Source organism: Taurulus bubalis, assembly GCF_910589615.1.
Source record: "Taurulus bubalis genome assembly, chromosome: 4".
Classification (NCBI taxonomy): Eukaryota; Metazoa; Chordata; class Actinopteri; order Perciformes; family Cottidae; genus Taurulus; species Taurulus bubalis.
Window position 1 is genome coordinate 29,943,204 of NC_136592.1, and position 11,895 is coordinate 29,955,098.

The window sequence follows — 11,895 nt, forward strand, 5'->3', positions numbered from 1 at the left end:
ACAACTGAGAAACTGCAGTTGACTTTTAAACAATCAAACAATGTGAACAAGAACAATATATCTCAATTCACACATGTTTTAAATTGAGATATATTCTGTAGCTTGCACAACATATTCTGTCCAGATGTTATCATTCTTCTCATACTTACAATTGCAGGTAAAATAATACCATTTACCGATAATGAATCCAAAGACTAATGTTCATTGTATTTTTAAAAAGATAAGAGATTTGAGTACCTGTGATTTAGTGGATCAGTGGATCCTCCTGCCATCTCTTTGGTGACCCTTAGCAAGCACAGTATGCAGAGGCTGTGGGCCAGGAGCTGCTGTAAAGGGGACAGGTGTTACAAGCACAGGAGTTAAAGGTAAGGAAGTAGAGTCTCTGCTTCTAAACAAAACATCATAACTCACTCCAGTTCTGAGGTCTTTGCACTGGCAATCCTGCTGCTGGTTTATAAAGCACTGCATGGTTTAGGGCCGAAGTATGTTTGTGATCTGCTGCTACCTCATGAACCATCCCGGCCCCTCAGGTCGTCTGGGACGGGTCTACTTCCTGTTCCAAGAGTTCAGCTTTTCTGCTCCACACATCTGGAACAAGGTCCCTGAAAGCTGAAACCCTCAGCTCCTTTAAATCCAGAATGAAGACTTTTCTGTTTGTTGCCTTTAATTGATCCAGATTCAATTGCTGCATCTCACTACTGCATTTTATTTCTTGAACTGCACTGCAACTTTTATTCAATTTTTTATTTTTATTTAGCCTTTTGACCGTTTTAATGTTTTCTCAACTGTTTTAAATCCTGTTTTCTCTGCATTATGTTTTGATGCTTTTAATGTTTTTACGTGAATCGCCTTGTTGTTGAAATGTGCTACACAAATAAACTTTGCCTTGCCTTACTAACTACCTAGTTCAGTTTGCCACACACATTGATCAACAACTCATCTTTAACTTATAAATCATTGCAAAACATATTAGAGAAAACATCATTTGAGTGATGGTCATAACTTTTTAAGTGTTTCTGACAACCTTAATGCATTCCCAAGTTTAATTATTTCTTAATATTGACATTTCTAATTAAGCAGCATAATTGGAAAGCCTGTGTGCAGTGGCAATCATTTTCTGCGACCACTGAAAAATTAATATGAAAATTATTAATGAATACTACCGCTTTTTAATTGCTGTGTACCCGTATTTATAATTGCTGCAGCATCCTCCTTGAAATGACATGATGACAAATACAAGTGTCATGTCAGCGCTTTCCTTCTTCATCTCACACCTCAATCAAAGCTAATCCATTTCACCTCAGCTATGAACACTGAAACAAATTAAAGTCCCATTTCATTTTCTGCCTTCATTAATGCATCTTGTTTCCAAGGTTACAATCATTTAGTAACTGTGGAACAAAAAAAAATTCAAGGAAGCTGTGCGCTTTGATATTTTGAGAAGAAGACGTGGATGGAGCTTACTGGGAAAACAAATCAACCCTGAGTTTTAATCCTCCGGCTCCAAAGTGTTCTGCACATGTTTATCACAACACAAAGCCTTTTTCATCTGAACAAACATTTTAATATTAGACTTTAGAAGCTTATGCCCACCGAATAATGTTCATATTTTAAACTTTGCCTTGCCAATGTTATACAAGTAAATATATCCTGTATTTAATGGTCCCTATCCAAATGGCGACAGGAGACAGCATGAGCAGTAACTGCACAATGTCATTATGTTCATAGTGTTTCTTCCTGTAGTTTGATGTGACGACGCCAGACACAATGACCCAATTTGCCTGAGTGGCTATAGGGGGGTACCAATGGTAGGTTGCATCATAAATACTGTACAAAGACCCTCTTAAAGGAAATGATACAATTCCTAGTAGGCAATGAACTGCAGCCATATATAATGTCACATTTGTCAGTGTTTACACACCTCATTTTCTTCTTTGCCCATATTATAAAGGGAAAAAACAGAGCCTAAAGAAATGCAAGGCTGGAGGTGGTGGGGGCAATGATGAGTTCCCAGACTAGCCTCTTTCGCATGCAAATCATATCTGAATTTCTCATTAGCATAAATGCATGAGCAACTTTAAATGCTTTTAATTTTCAATCTCGCCAAGCAGAGGAGTAATTTGTCACTGTCAGGATGGGAGACTAAAAGGGGGGGACCAGAGGGAGCCAAGGACTCCACGCTAAACTGAAATCACAGAAAATTTCTGATTTACTAATTGACTGATGTGCAGTTCAGTCGAGTTGCCTTGAAGGTGTAAATAATTCTGTGTATATTCAAATGGCAAAAATGAGAGAGTGCAGGGTGGATACGGAAAAGCACATTATAAGATGCTTTTCCCCAGGCCATTCATTTTTCTGGTGATTCTAATTTCCAGCCTGTAACGTTTTCAGTCTGTTTCTTTAAAGAGATGCAAGTATGCTGTTTTAGAGCATAATCACAGATAATCAACTGGAAATTAAAACAAAATGTCAATTTTTTCTTTCTACATCTCTTTGCCATTACACGAAAAGAGGCTGCTCAAAGCTATTCAACGGCCCTGCACAAAAACATCCCCAACAGCTTATCGCATTTGCGGTTTTGAGTAATTTCAAATTTTATCTTCATTCTTTCAAGATGTAAGATCAATTGACACTGCACTCTGAAGTCTAAACCACTAATGCCTCATTTTTTGAACAAAGCAGTTCAGATTCAGACAGACCTTGTTAGCTAAATTTAGCTGTAGGTGAAAACAAGGGAAAAAGATTTCACAAGCTCCCCATTTAAATGACTAAAACCAATTATGCAAACATAATTAGTATTCAGTAAGAGAACTAAGGAGGACTGCAGCACGGGGCTAGCTGCCTACCTCCAAAGAAGACCCCATCAGACAAGATGCTGGTGGATGTATCCGTCTGTACAACAACAACTGTGCCACGACTGACGAAATGCATGGTGGATAATCACAGCGCCCCATTCAGCACCTCCAGAGCGTCTCAAGAAATTAATCACGTTTCAAGTAGGGGACCAGTTCATTGTAGTTCCAACTTCACACCTCCTGTTGTGTACTGTACATTTAAAAGCACGACAAACAGAAGACAATGTGAAACACTTACATGGTAAGGCATAATGAGCAATTAAATGGTCGTTGGCCTCAATTAGAGCTTCCCAGGTGTACCTTTTATGAAACAGGTAAAGCTATTGCCTGTCATTTTTTCTGGGATGCCCGATACTTCAACCAAAAGTCACAGTGAGTGAATTGCAAATATGTATGATAACCCCCTCATTACCTTTTACTCCATGTGTTGCAGGCATATTTGTTTTACTCAAATTGCAATGAGAGCATTCAGCTCCTCACCTAAGCAGGTCACTGGAAAAACTGATGACACTGCAACAAAAAAAAGCAGACACAAATGGCAAAGACTGTTTTAGACCAACTTCTCACCTCAGGTTGACAATAGCTAACTTAGGCTAAAGGCCAAATAAAAGCACATCTGCCTCTATTTACTTAGCTCTGACATATATAAGTAGCAGTTTGTTCCCTTGATGATAAATTGTGGTGACAAATGTTAACTTAGCTTGCTAGGTTATGTCTACTTAGTTAAGTATCATCATCATTTTCCAAGTACATTCACACAAGATTACGTTTTTAAATGATTTACACATTTCTGCTTATTGAACACCGAGCTGACCTTTTACCAATGCTAAAATAATCTCAAAATCAATTCTTCATTGGAGAATGGAGTTGGCTCAGCAGTCAGGTATTCTGTTACATTAGCTTCTGTGCTAACGCTAAATAGCTAACCTAGGTTAAACTAAGCTAAGCTAACTAGCTAACCTAGGTTAAACTAAGCTTATGCTAATTACTTTAGGCAGGGCAGGTGTGAAACAGACAAAAACAAATTGTGTACCTGACATTGGTATGGTTGTTGATGTAGTCTTATTTGAAAGAAACAGGAAGAGAATATACGCTCTGTAGGTTGGAAACTGCTAGCATTATATATAGATAGCTAGTTCGCTAGCATAGTTGTTAGCATTAGAGAAGGCAGACACAAACGTCAGGGAGCTGTCAATCATCCTAACTCCATGTCAACAGGCTGAGAGTTGTGTCTGGGTTTTATTTTGAGTAACAAAGCTTTCTTCTTAACTTCTTGACTTCTAGACCTGCTGTGTTTGAGGTTATGTAGATACGTTTTAAAACACAAGGCTACTAAATAAAAGCCATGAATCCATACATGGCTGCTGTGTGGCAGCACACTGTGTGTCCCTGTGTAAGGTCGAGTACGTGCTCCTAGCATGCCGGGATGGAAACCGGTGCAGCGGTGTCCTGTCCGCTGTTTCCACCGTGCTCATACTGCCCTCCAGTGTTGAAACTGTTCAATGTAAACCAACTCAATATGACACCTCTGGAATAAAGTGTCCCGTTGTGAAGCAAATATTACATTTATGGTCATTTTTAGGCTGTAGTTTGTGGTGACGTGTCATTAAATTAGCCACTAAATCAATGACTAAGTGTATTCATTTATTTGCGCACTATGGTAGGTAAACAACAAAACAACTTTACACACTGAAAAGTCTCCCTAAAAAGGTCACACTCCATATGTCAATTACATATTATTTTTCTTTTTTAATATTGTTTTGAGTTTTGAAAATACAACAACATTTTAACATGCATTTTGGCCCTCTAGCAGGAGAGCAGTCTCACTATACTGGCATGTACTACTACTAGTAGGGCACTACACTGTATGTAATGTTCATAAAAAAAAATATCCACCCTTTAATACTTCCTCATTGTTCATTCAAATGCACCACAAAGCAAATGTCTGTATATTCACTGTATTAGACCAATAGTGTCTGTTACATGAAAACAATATAACCACTTTACATTAAGTGATTGATCATCTGGATCATTGAACACTTTTAAGTCTGAGTGAGGCTTTATTCGCAATATTGTCCTGAGTTTGGGATTTGGGCTGCCGATTGATTATCAGGCAAAATCTAAAGAGGAGTTGAATTTCATGGAAAGGAAAAGGGTCAACTTGACTTATTTCAAACAATAGGTATACTGTAACCCATAGGGAACTGAAATGTACATTTAAATATACATTTAAACAAATTGTGAACCTTTTGTGGTTTTAAAAGTATAGTAAAATACTACTAAATACTACGAAAATGACCATACATGGTTACTCGCACAATAAAGGGATACACCTCAGATACTTGAATTAAAGCATAAACAGATCACTTCCTCTGGGTTTTCCTCTAAGGCTGTAAAAGTGATTTTAAAGCAACGCTACTGTTGCACCATGGTCTATCATGTGACAAATGGTATTATTTCCCCACAAAAGCAAAACAAGAAGTAAACTCACCAAGAAGGCATGTTGATTCTTTCTCGCTCAGACAGGTCACACAATGATGATGTCTTTAAAGCAACTGACCCAGAGAGAATCAAGAGAATCTTGGGAAATGCAGAAATATATGATCTGCCATTATCCTGTGGACACCTTGTCTGCTGTTTAGCAAAGGTTACAATGTCTCGCTTTAAAAAACTGTTATCTTATTTAATCCTCTAATGGATGCAGGGAGAGAAAAACGAAGGTCACTGTGTGCCTGATTCTAACAACACTTTCTGGATAACAACACACACCTCTGTTCAACACAGCTGTCCACAAAACTGCTTGTTTCTGTCTTTTTAAATAGACATAATATAGAGTCAATGCAGCAGCTATCACACAGCCGCTTACACTGTCGTCTATTGTGAGGTTCTATTGCATCACTTTTATCATATTGTGTTTTACTATTACTTATTAGCCCTTTAATAATTGTTTACTGGTTCTCCAGACTACCTGATACCCTGATTACACCCTTCAGTGACATGAGTTTAGTGTTGCATTAATACTTTTTCCTGCGCATTTGGTGCAGTTAAACTCTTAAATGACAGGATGGTCAGGATAAACAAAGACATATGCATTTATTTTATTCAAACTTTTAGTTAGATATCATGTTGACAATTGTGCAATGAGCTATGAGTATCTCACTCTGAAATAATAATATCGTAATTATAAGGAACGTTTGAGAAAGTAGTCATATTCAGTCATACAATCGCATCATTTTGATAATTAGACACAATGTATCATACATGTGATTTATGAACACATAATTACCAAGTGAATAAGTCATAACGGTTTACAAGAACAATTAGTAATGACATTTTAAAATGAAGGTGGTCGATGTGGGCGTCCATCAGCATTTAATTTGGTCACATATACAGTAGTAGACCTTTTTATGATGCATGCTCATAATTAAGAGCTTCGTCATCATGTGAATACACTCATTGCTGGGATGAAATCAAATAAATATAAAAAGCTGGATTTATCAAAAGCTTACTATCATGGAATTCCCCTTGAAGTGATACTATAAATATTAAGACAATTACTCTCCATGTATTAGAAAAGTGAAGCCAACCAAGTTCTTAAATGTTTTGTTGGGCATGAGCTCATGCTCACTGGGTGTCATTACAGTCAGTATCCACTAGATGGCAGCGCTGTTTCAGATTTTTTTTTTTTACGCAGCATTTCCTCACCACATAAAGACATATTCAGAAAAACAGATTATTTTCAGACACAAAATATTTTATTTTAAGCACTTAGTTCTGACTGATATACATTATCCAACAGCTAATTAGTTAGCCCACTCCATAACAGGAAGCCTAACATTGCATCACTTTACGGTCCATCACAGCAGCAAATCCATAAAAATAAAAAAAATCACAAAAATACAGATGCCAGCCAGCGAAATATCAAAACCACATCCATTTTGTCCTCGTCACATTGACTGCATGGAGACATTCCTAAGAGTTATCAAAAGCAATTTGTTCCAAGAGTGTATCACCATGAGCTTCCATTCAAATGTGAAACAAATAGAAAAGAAAAGTTTAGACAAAAGGTTTTATTAATGTGCACTGATGCAAAAAGAAAATGGTTTGTTAGCATCATGACAGCAGGATGAGGGCCATGACCCTGACCATGTTCCAGCACTGTAGTGTTGGATTTGACCTTTGACCTATAGGGCAGAAACCTGCTAGCACTTGAACATGGGTCTGTTGCTGTTTCCTTAAACACTTACAGGGAGAGACATACAAGAAATGCATCTTTATTTATGATAAATGGCGTACGCTCCCTCAACTTCCCAGAAAGTGCCTGTTAGCAGCAAACGTGATGCCTTTCCTTTTAGAAAACCACCTACTGCTTTAGATGTATTTACTCTGGTGCTGTCAGTGGAGCGCTTTTTTATCAGGAAGTTAATCCCCAAAAGATGCAAAAGTCTTTGTCAGTTTTGATAATTATTTATCTTTGGCAAGTGTGCTAAATGTAGGACCTGTGACACCTGCGAGTAGCGTATGCACTCGAGGCAGAATTGCATGTTCTGAATGCAAAAGTAAATACACGTACTTTTAAAATTCAAAGTTCAGTTTCCGATTTCATTTTATTTTTTAAGACTGAAGCATCTTGTTTAATATTTCTTTTTTTTTTAGCTTCTTGGAGATACTTGATAGTTAAATGGTAGTTACAAATCAAAACTAGCTTTGCCTGAAAAGGCCCCTTGAATTAGAAAAGGTAAACATGCACTTTAAACGTTTTGCAAAGGGAATAACTGTGAGGTGTACGACTGATACAGTTACCCTTCAACTGATTATAATTTGACCAGGGTTGGAGGAAGAGCTGCAATGACTCATCGATTAATTGATTTATTCAATAATCTGACATTTGCTGTTATCAGTTTCTCAAATGTGAGGATCTAAGGCTCTCTTTAATAATATATAATAATACACCAAACATCTTTGGGTGGGACTGTTGGTTGTATAAAACAAGACACTCAAATCCATCCCCTTGGGGTGTGGGAAATTACAAAATGTATTGTTTGATTTAATATCTGACATTTTGTTGACCGAACAATAAATCGATTAATCACAAACAAATACTAAAAATAATCATTAGTTGCAGCCTTTAGATTGAAGAATTATGTTCTTCCTTCCAAGTCAGATTCCCATTATCGTAACTATTAAACAGCATTACAGCAGACCCACCTGTCTATTCTGTCTCATTTGCATAGAACCTGTGTTGCATCGTTCATAAGGCGCACTACGACCGCGTCCGCTCTTCTTTGTACACAACTTTCATCTAAACACTTGCCACCAGTCAACTCGTTAATATGTTCAAAATAAAATCGATTCAAACTACAAAAAGTGCACAAAACCAAACCGTAACACAGGGAATACACAAAATAACCTACAGTCACTGTCATCATGTCGTTATCTACAGTCGGATACAATTATTGTTGCATTTATTCAACTCAAAAAAAGTTCTCCTTTTAAGGCTTAACCCTGCAGACACATTACATTGCCATGCAAATACACACATTCCATTGCAAGCAGGCAACGAGACATTGAGATAGAAAGCTGACATTGAAGAATGTATATAAGGTCTTCTGCTTATTCCAGTTTCGCTGTTACACATTTATTTTGACACACACACACTCACACTCACACACACACACACAGACTATGTCAATTTCTCAGGCTTTTCAGGCAAAGTGAGAACAAAAGGAAAAAGAACACCCTTTGCCTCCAGAGGCGCCCTCAGCGTCTCCTCGACAAAGTAGGCGTTCTCCTCCTCCACCACAAACTGAAGCGTCTGGCTTTTGTTCACACAGTAGATGCAGTTCCCGATCACGGCACACCTGAAGGGCAGATGGCTGCCGAGCCTCTGCGACGCGCAGTCGTGCCACATCTTCACGATGCTGTTGTACTTGAACACGGTGATCCCCTGCTCGCGGTTGACGTCGAAGCGGTAGATGAAGCTTTTGAAAGCCACCATGTCGGTGGACTTCTTCCTGCTGTTGTTGTAGGGGCACTCCTGCCACTCGTCCCGCTTGGTGTCGTACCTCAGGAGGCGGTAGAAGAGGGAGCCTCCCGAAACGTAGAGTTCTCCGCTGCAGGTCGTGGCCTCGTGGGCCACCGCGAAGGCTCCCTTGGGCAAAGGGGCCACCGCCGTCCAGCGGTCCATGCGAGGGTCGTATTTTTCCACTGTAAACAAGCATTCCCCTCCAATGGCGTACAAGTAGCCGTCCATGGACACCAGCTTCAGTTGGGCACGCGCCTGGGTCAGAGGCCGGACCTCGGCCCAGCGGTTGGTGATGGGGTTGTAACAGAAGACCTTGTCTGAAACCTTGCCCTTGTCCCCGTAGCCCTTTATCCCCCCTGCCACAAACAGGTAGTTATACATGGTGCAGATCCCGCACCCTTTGGTGTTTATGTCCTCAGGCATCGCCGTTAAAGGTCTCCAGTCATTCGCAGCTTCGTTGAAGGAGTGAATCATGTGATTCTCCTCCAAAGACCCAACCGACAACGGGCTCTGCGGTCGGCTGCCGCAGCGGCTCGGCGGCCGGCTCCCGACGCGATCGAACACGTCGTTTATCTCCGCCACCATCAGGGTCTTCCTGCCCTCCATCCTCTTCTTCAGGATTAGATCCCGCTCGGATCCGTTCAGGCGCCCGTACGCAGCGGGGTCTTTGAGGATCTGGAGGAAGTTGTCGCTCATGAAGCCGTAGGCCGTCTCCTTCAGCTCGCTGAGCCGCTGCTTCTTGGCGATGGTGAGGATCTCGTAGCAGTTCTCCGCGGTGATCTGTGCCGTCATGGAGTCCATGGCTGCCTGGACGGCGCAGGGGATCTGGAGGATCTTGGCCCCCGTGATGACTTCCACGACATTGCCCTTGCAAACATTCATCTGAGAAGTGTAAACATAGTCGATTAATGTGGACATAGTCTTGTAGCTCACTCCCTTCACTTTCAAGATGTCGCGCGACAGCCGAGCTTTGAAGTAGTCGCTCTTCTCAGCCAGGACGGCCTTGTGAGCGTCGATCCTCTGCCCGCCAACTTCGATGACTAAATCTGGCTCTTTTTGGGCTTCGGTATTTCCGGCTTCGAGGTCCGATGCTTGGCCAGGCAGGCAAACTGGGGAACCCACTTTAGACCTGGCGCCATTGTGGATTTCGCTTCTCGCACAGTTTTGTTGCGGTCCTCCGTTATCATTGGAGAGGCGATACTGATCCGCTCTTGAGATGTACGAGACGTCACCTTTCTGGAGGTCGACGTGGTTATTCTCCATCGGCATTCCATCCAGCAGGTATTCCTTCTCAAACACCGGAGGGGGCCTAAAATCCGGGTCGTCTAACTGGAACCCTTGGACGTAACCTGGACTTACATCCCCATCGTTGCCAGGAGGCGTGACAAGGTCAGGGTTCACGGCGTGGAGGATGACATCAGCCTCCACGGCGACAGCCCCTCCATCCTGCCTGAGACCCTCGTTCATCTCGACGGCACTCACTTGCGATGGAAGACAGCGCCTTCACCGATCATGCTGGGTGGAAGGACAAACTACTCCTCTCCGCTTACCTGCAGAGGGGAGAAAACAAGGAGGGAATTCAACCACGACCAATGGAGGAAGTAAAAGGTGCAAAGGCTCCTTTATTCTCTAAGGGGCGCCCTTTCTCCAAAAACAAACAGATTGGAAACCTTGGAATTGAAAGGAAAACTTTGTTCTACCTTTTTCAGCTCTGTTGTGCATTGCACTCCTTCCTTAATGTGTCATTGAGCTTCAACATGCAGCAGCTACTTCTCAAACAAAGAAACTGGAGCCACCCCGACATGCAGCTTCTTGAGGCTGTATGGAGACTGCATGACCCCGCTGCAATAATCACCCGGGCTGCCCATTATTTGTGGTGATAATCTGGAGGCATCCAGAGCGCATGCGCAAATGGTGTTGCGCTGATGGAGGGATTAATCTCCAATATGACTGAGAAAGGGCGTTTGTAATCACACTACAACTCCAGTCTCTCTCTCCAGACGCGTTCCCCGATGACATCAGACACACACACCGAAAAAAAAAACAGCTGGTGAAATCAAGAAGGAGCAGAAGGAGCCTCATTCTCCTCAACCTCAATATTAATCAAATGAGTGTGCGCAAAAACAGATTACCGCCCATTAACAGTGTGACGCGACCCTACCTGCGTCTCCTCGCGGCGATTAAGCAGCTCTGCACCGGCAGCTTCCCGTCGCCAGTCCGGGCACAAAGCTCAGTTACGTAAGGCGGTCGCGATCCCGAGGAAGCAGCCAGGCTGAGCTCGCCAACGCGAGTTCACGTCCCACCCGATCAGAATCCGGCCGGTGTTTCCCATCCGAGCCCCGACACCTCTCAGCTGCTGTTCTCATCCGATCCGCCCCTGCACTGCAGGCTCCCCCCCTCCCGGGGTTCAGTGGCTGAGAGAGGGACGATCAAACAGTCACTTCAGGTCGCACCTCCTCTCCTCCTTCTTCTTCTTCTTCTTCTTCTTCTTCTTTTTCTTCTTCTTCCTCCCTCAGAGCTGCAGACCGACTGGTTTCCTCTCCGTGGAAGTGGGGAGCTGTCCAGCGTGGGCAGCAGAGGCTCTAGCTGTCGGACCTGCCAAGGCTGTGCATCGTGTTGTCTATGTTGTGTGTGTGTGTGTGTGTGTGTACAGTTGATTACAGTGAGGCGGTCATCATTGAGCAAAACCACGCCCATTCAGGCGGTATTAACCCCACTCTCCATCTGTTGTGCCCGGTCACGACATTCCTTTAAGTATCCTCCCTGTCCTGGGTACCACGATGGGGGTGCATATGCATGTCCTGGTGTCCACTATAATTGACATTCATAAAAAGGACTATTATTTAAATAAACAAATAACTGAAATGCTTCAGAACTAAATATATCATTCCTGACATGTTAATAAACAAGAAAATATATGAATATCATAGTAAAAAAGACAATAAGTCAGCAATATTTGACTTCCATAAAATGTGGCTGATAGGGTAACTCAAATGAGTAAAAGGTGAGATGCAA

The 11,895-nt window shown here is 41.8% G+C and overlaps 1 protein-coding gene across 1 annotated transcript; it reads right to left on the bottom strand.

Annotated features, from left to right (window-relative positions):
- Positions 1–6,510: 6,510 nt before the first annotated feature.
- On the bottom strand, positions 6,511–11,485 carry kbtbd11 (kelch repeat and BTB (POZ) domain containing 11). Its single transcript, XM_079217593.1, has 2 exons — positions 11,042–11,485; positions 6,511–10,430 (listed from the first exon to the last, which is right to left on the bottom strand). Exon 2 carries the CDS (start codon positions 10,345–10,347, stop codon positions 8,539–8,541), a length of 1,809 nt encoding a protein of 602 aa, XP_079073719.1. The 5' UTR covers positions 10,348–10,430; positions 11,042–11,485; the 3' UTR covers positions 6,511–8,538.
- Positions 11,486–11,895: the final 410 nt, after the last annotated feature.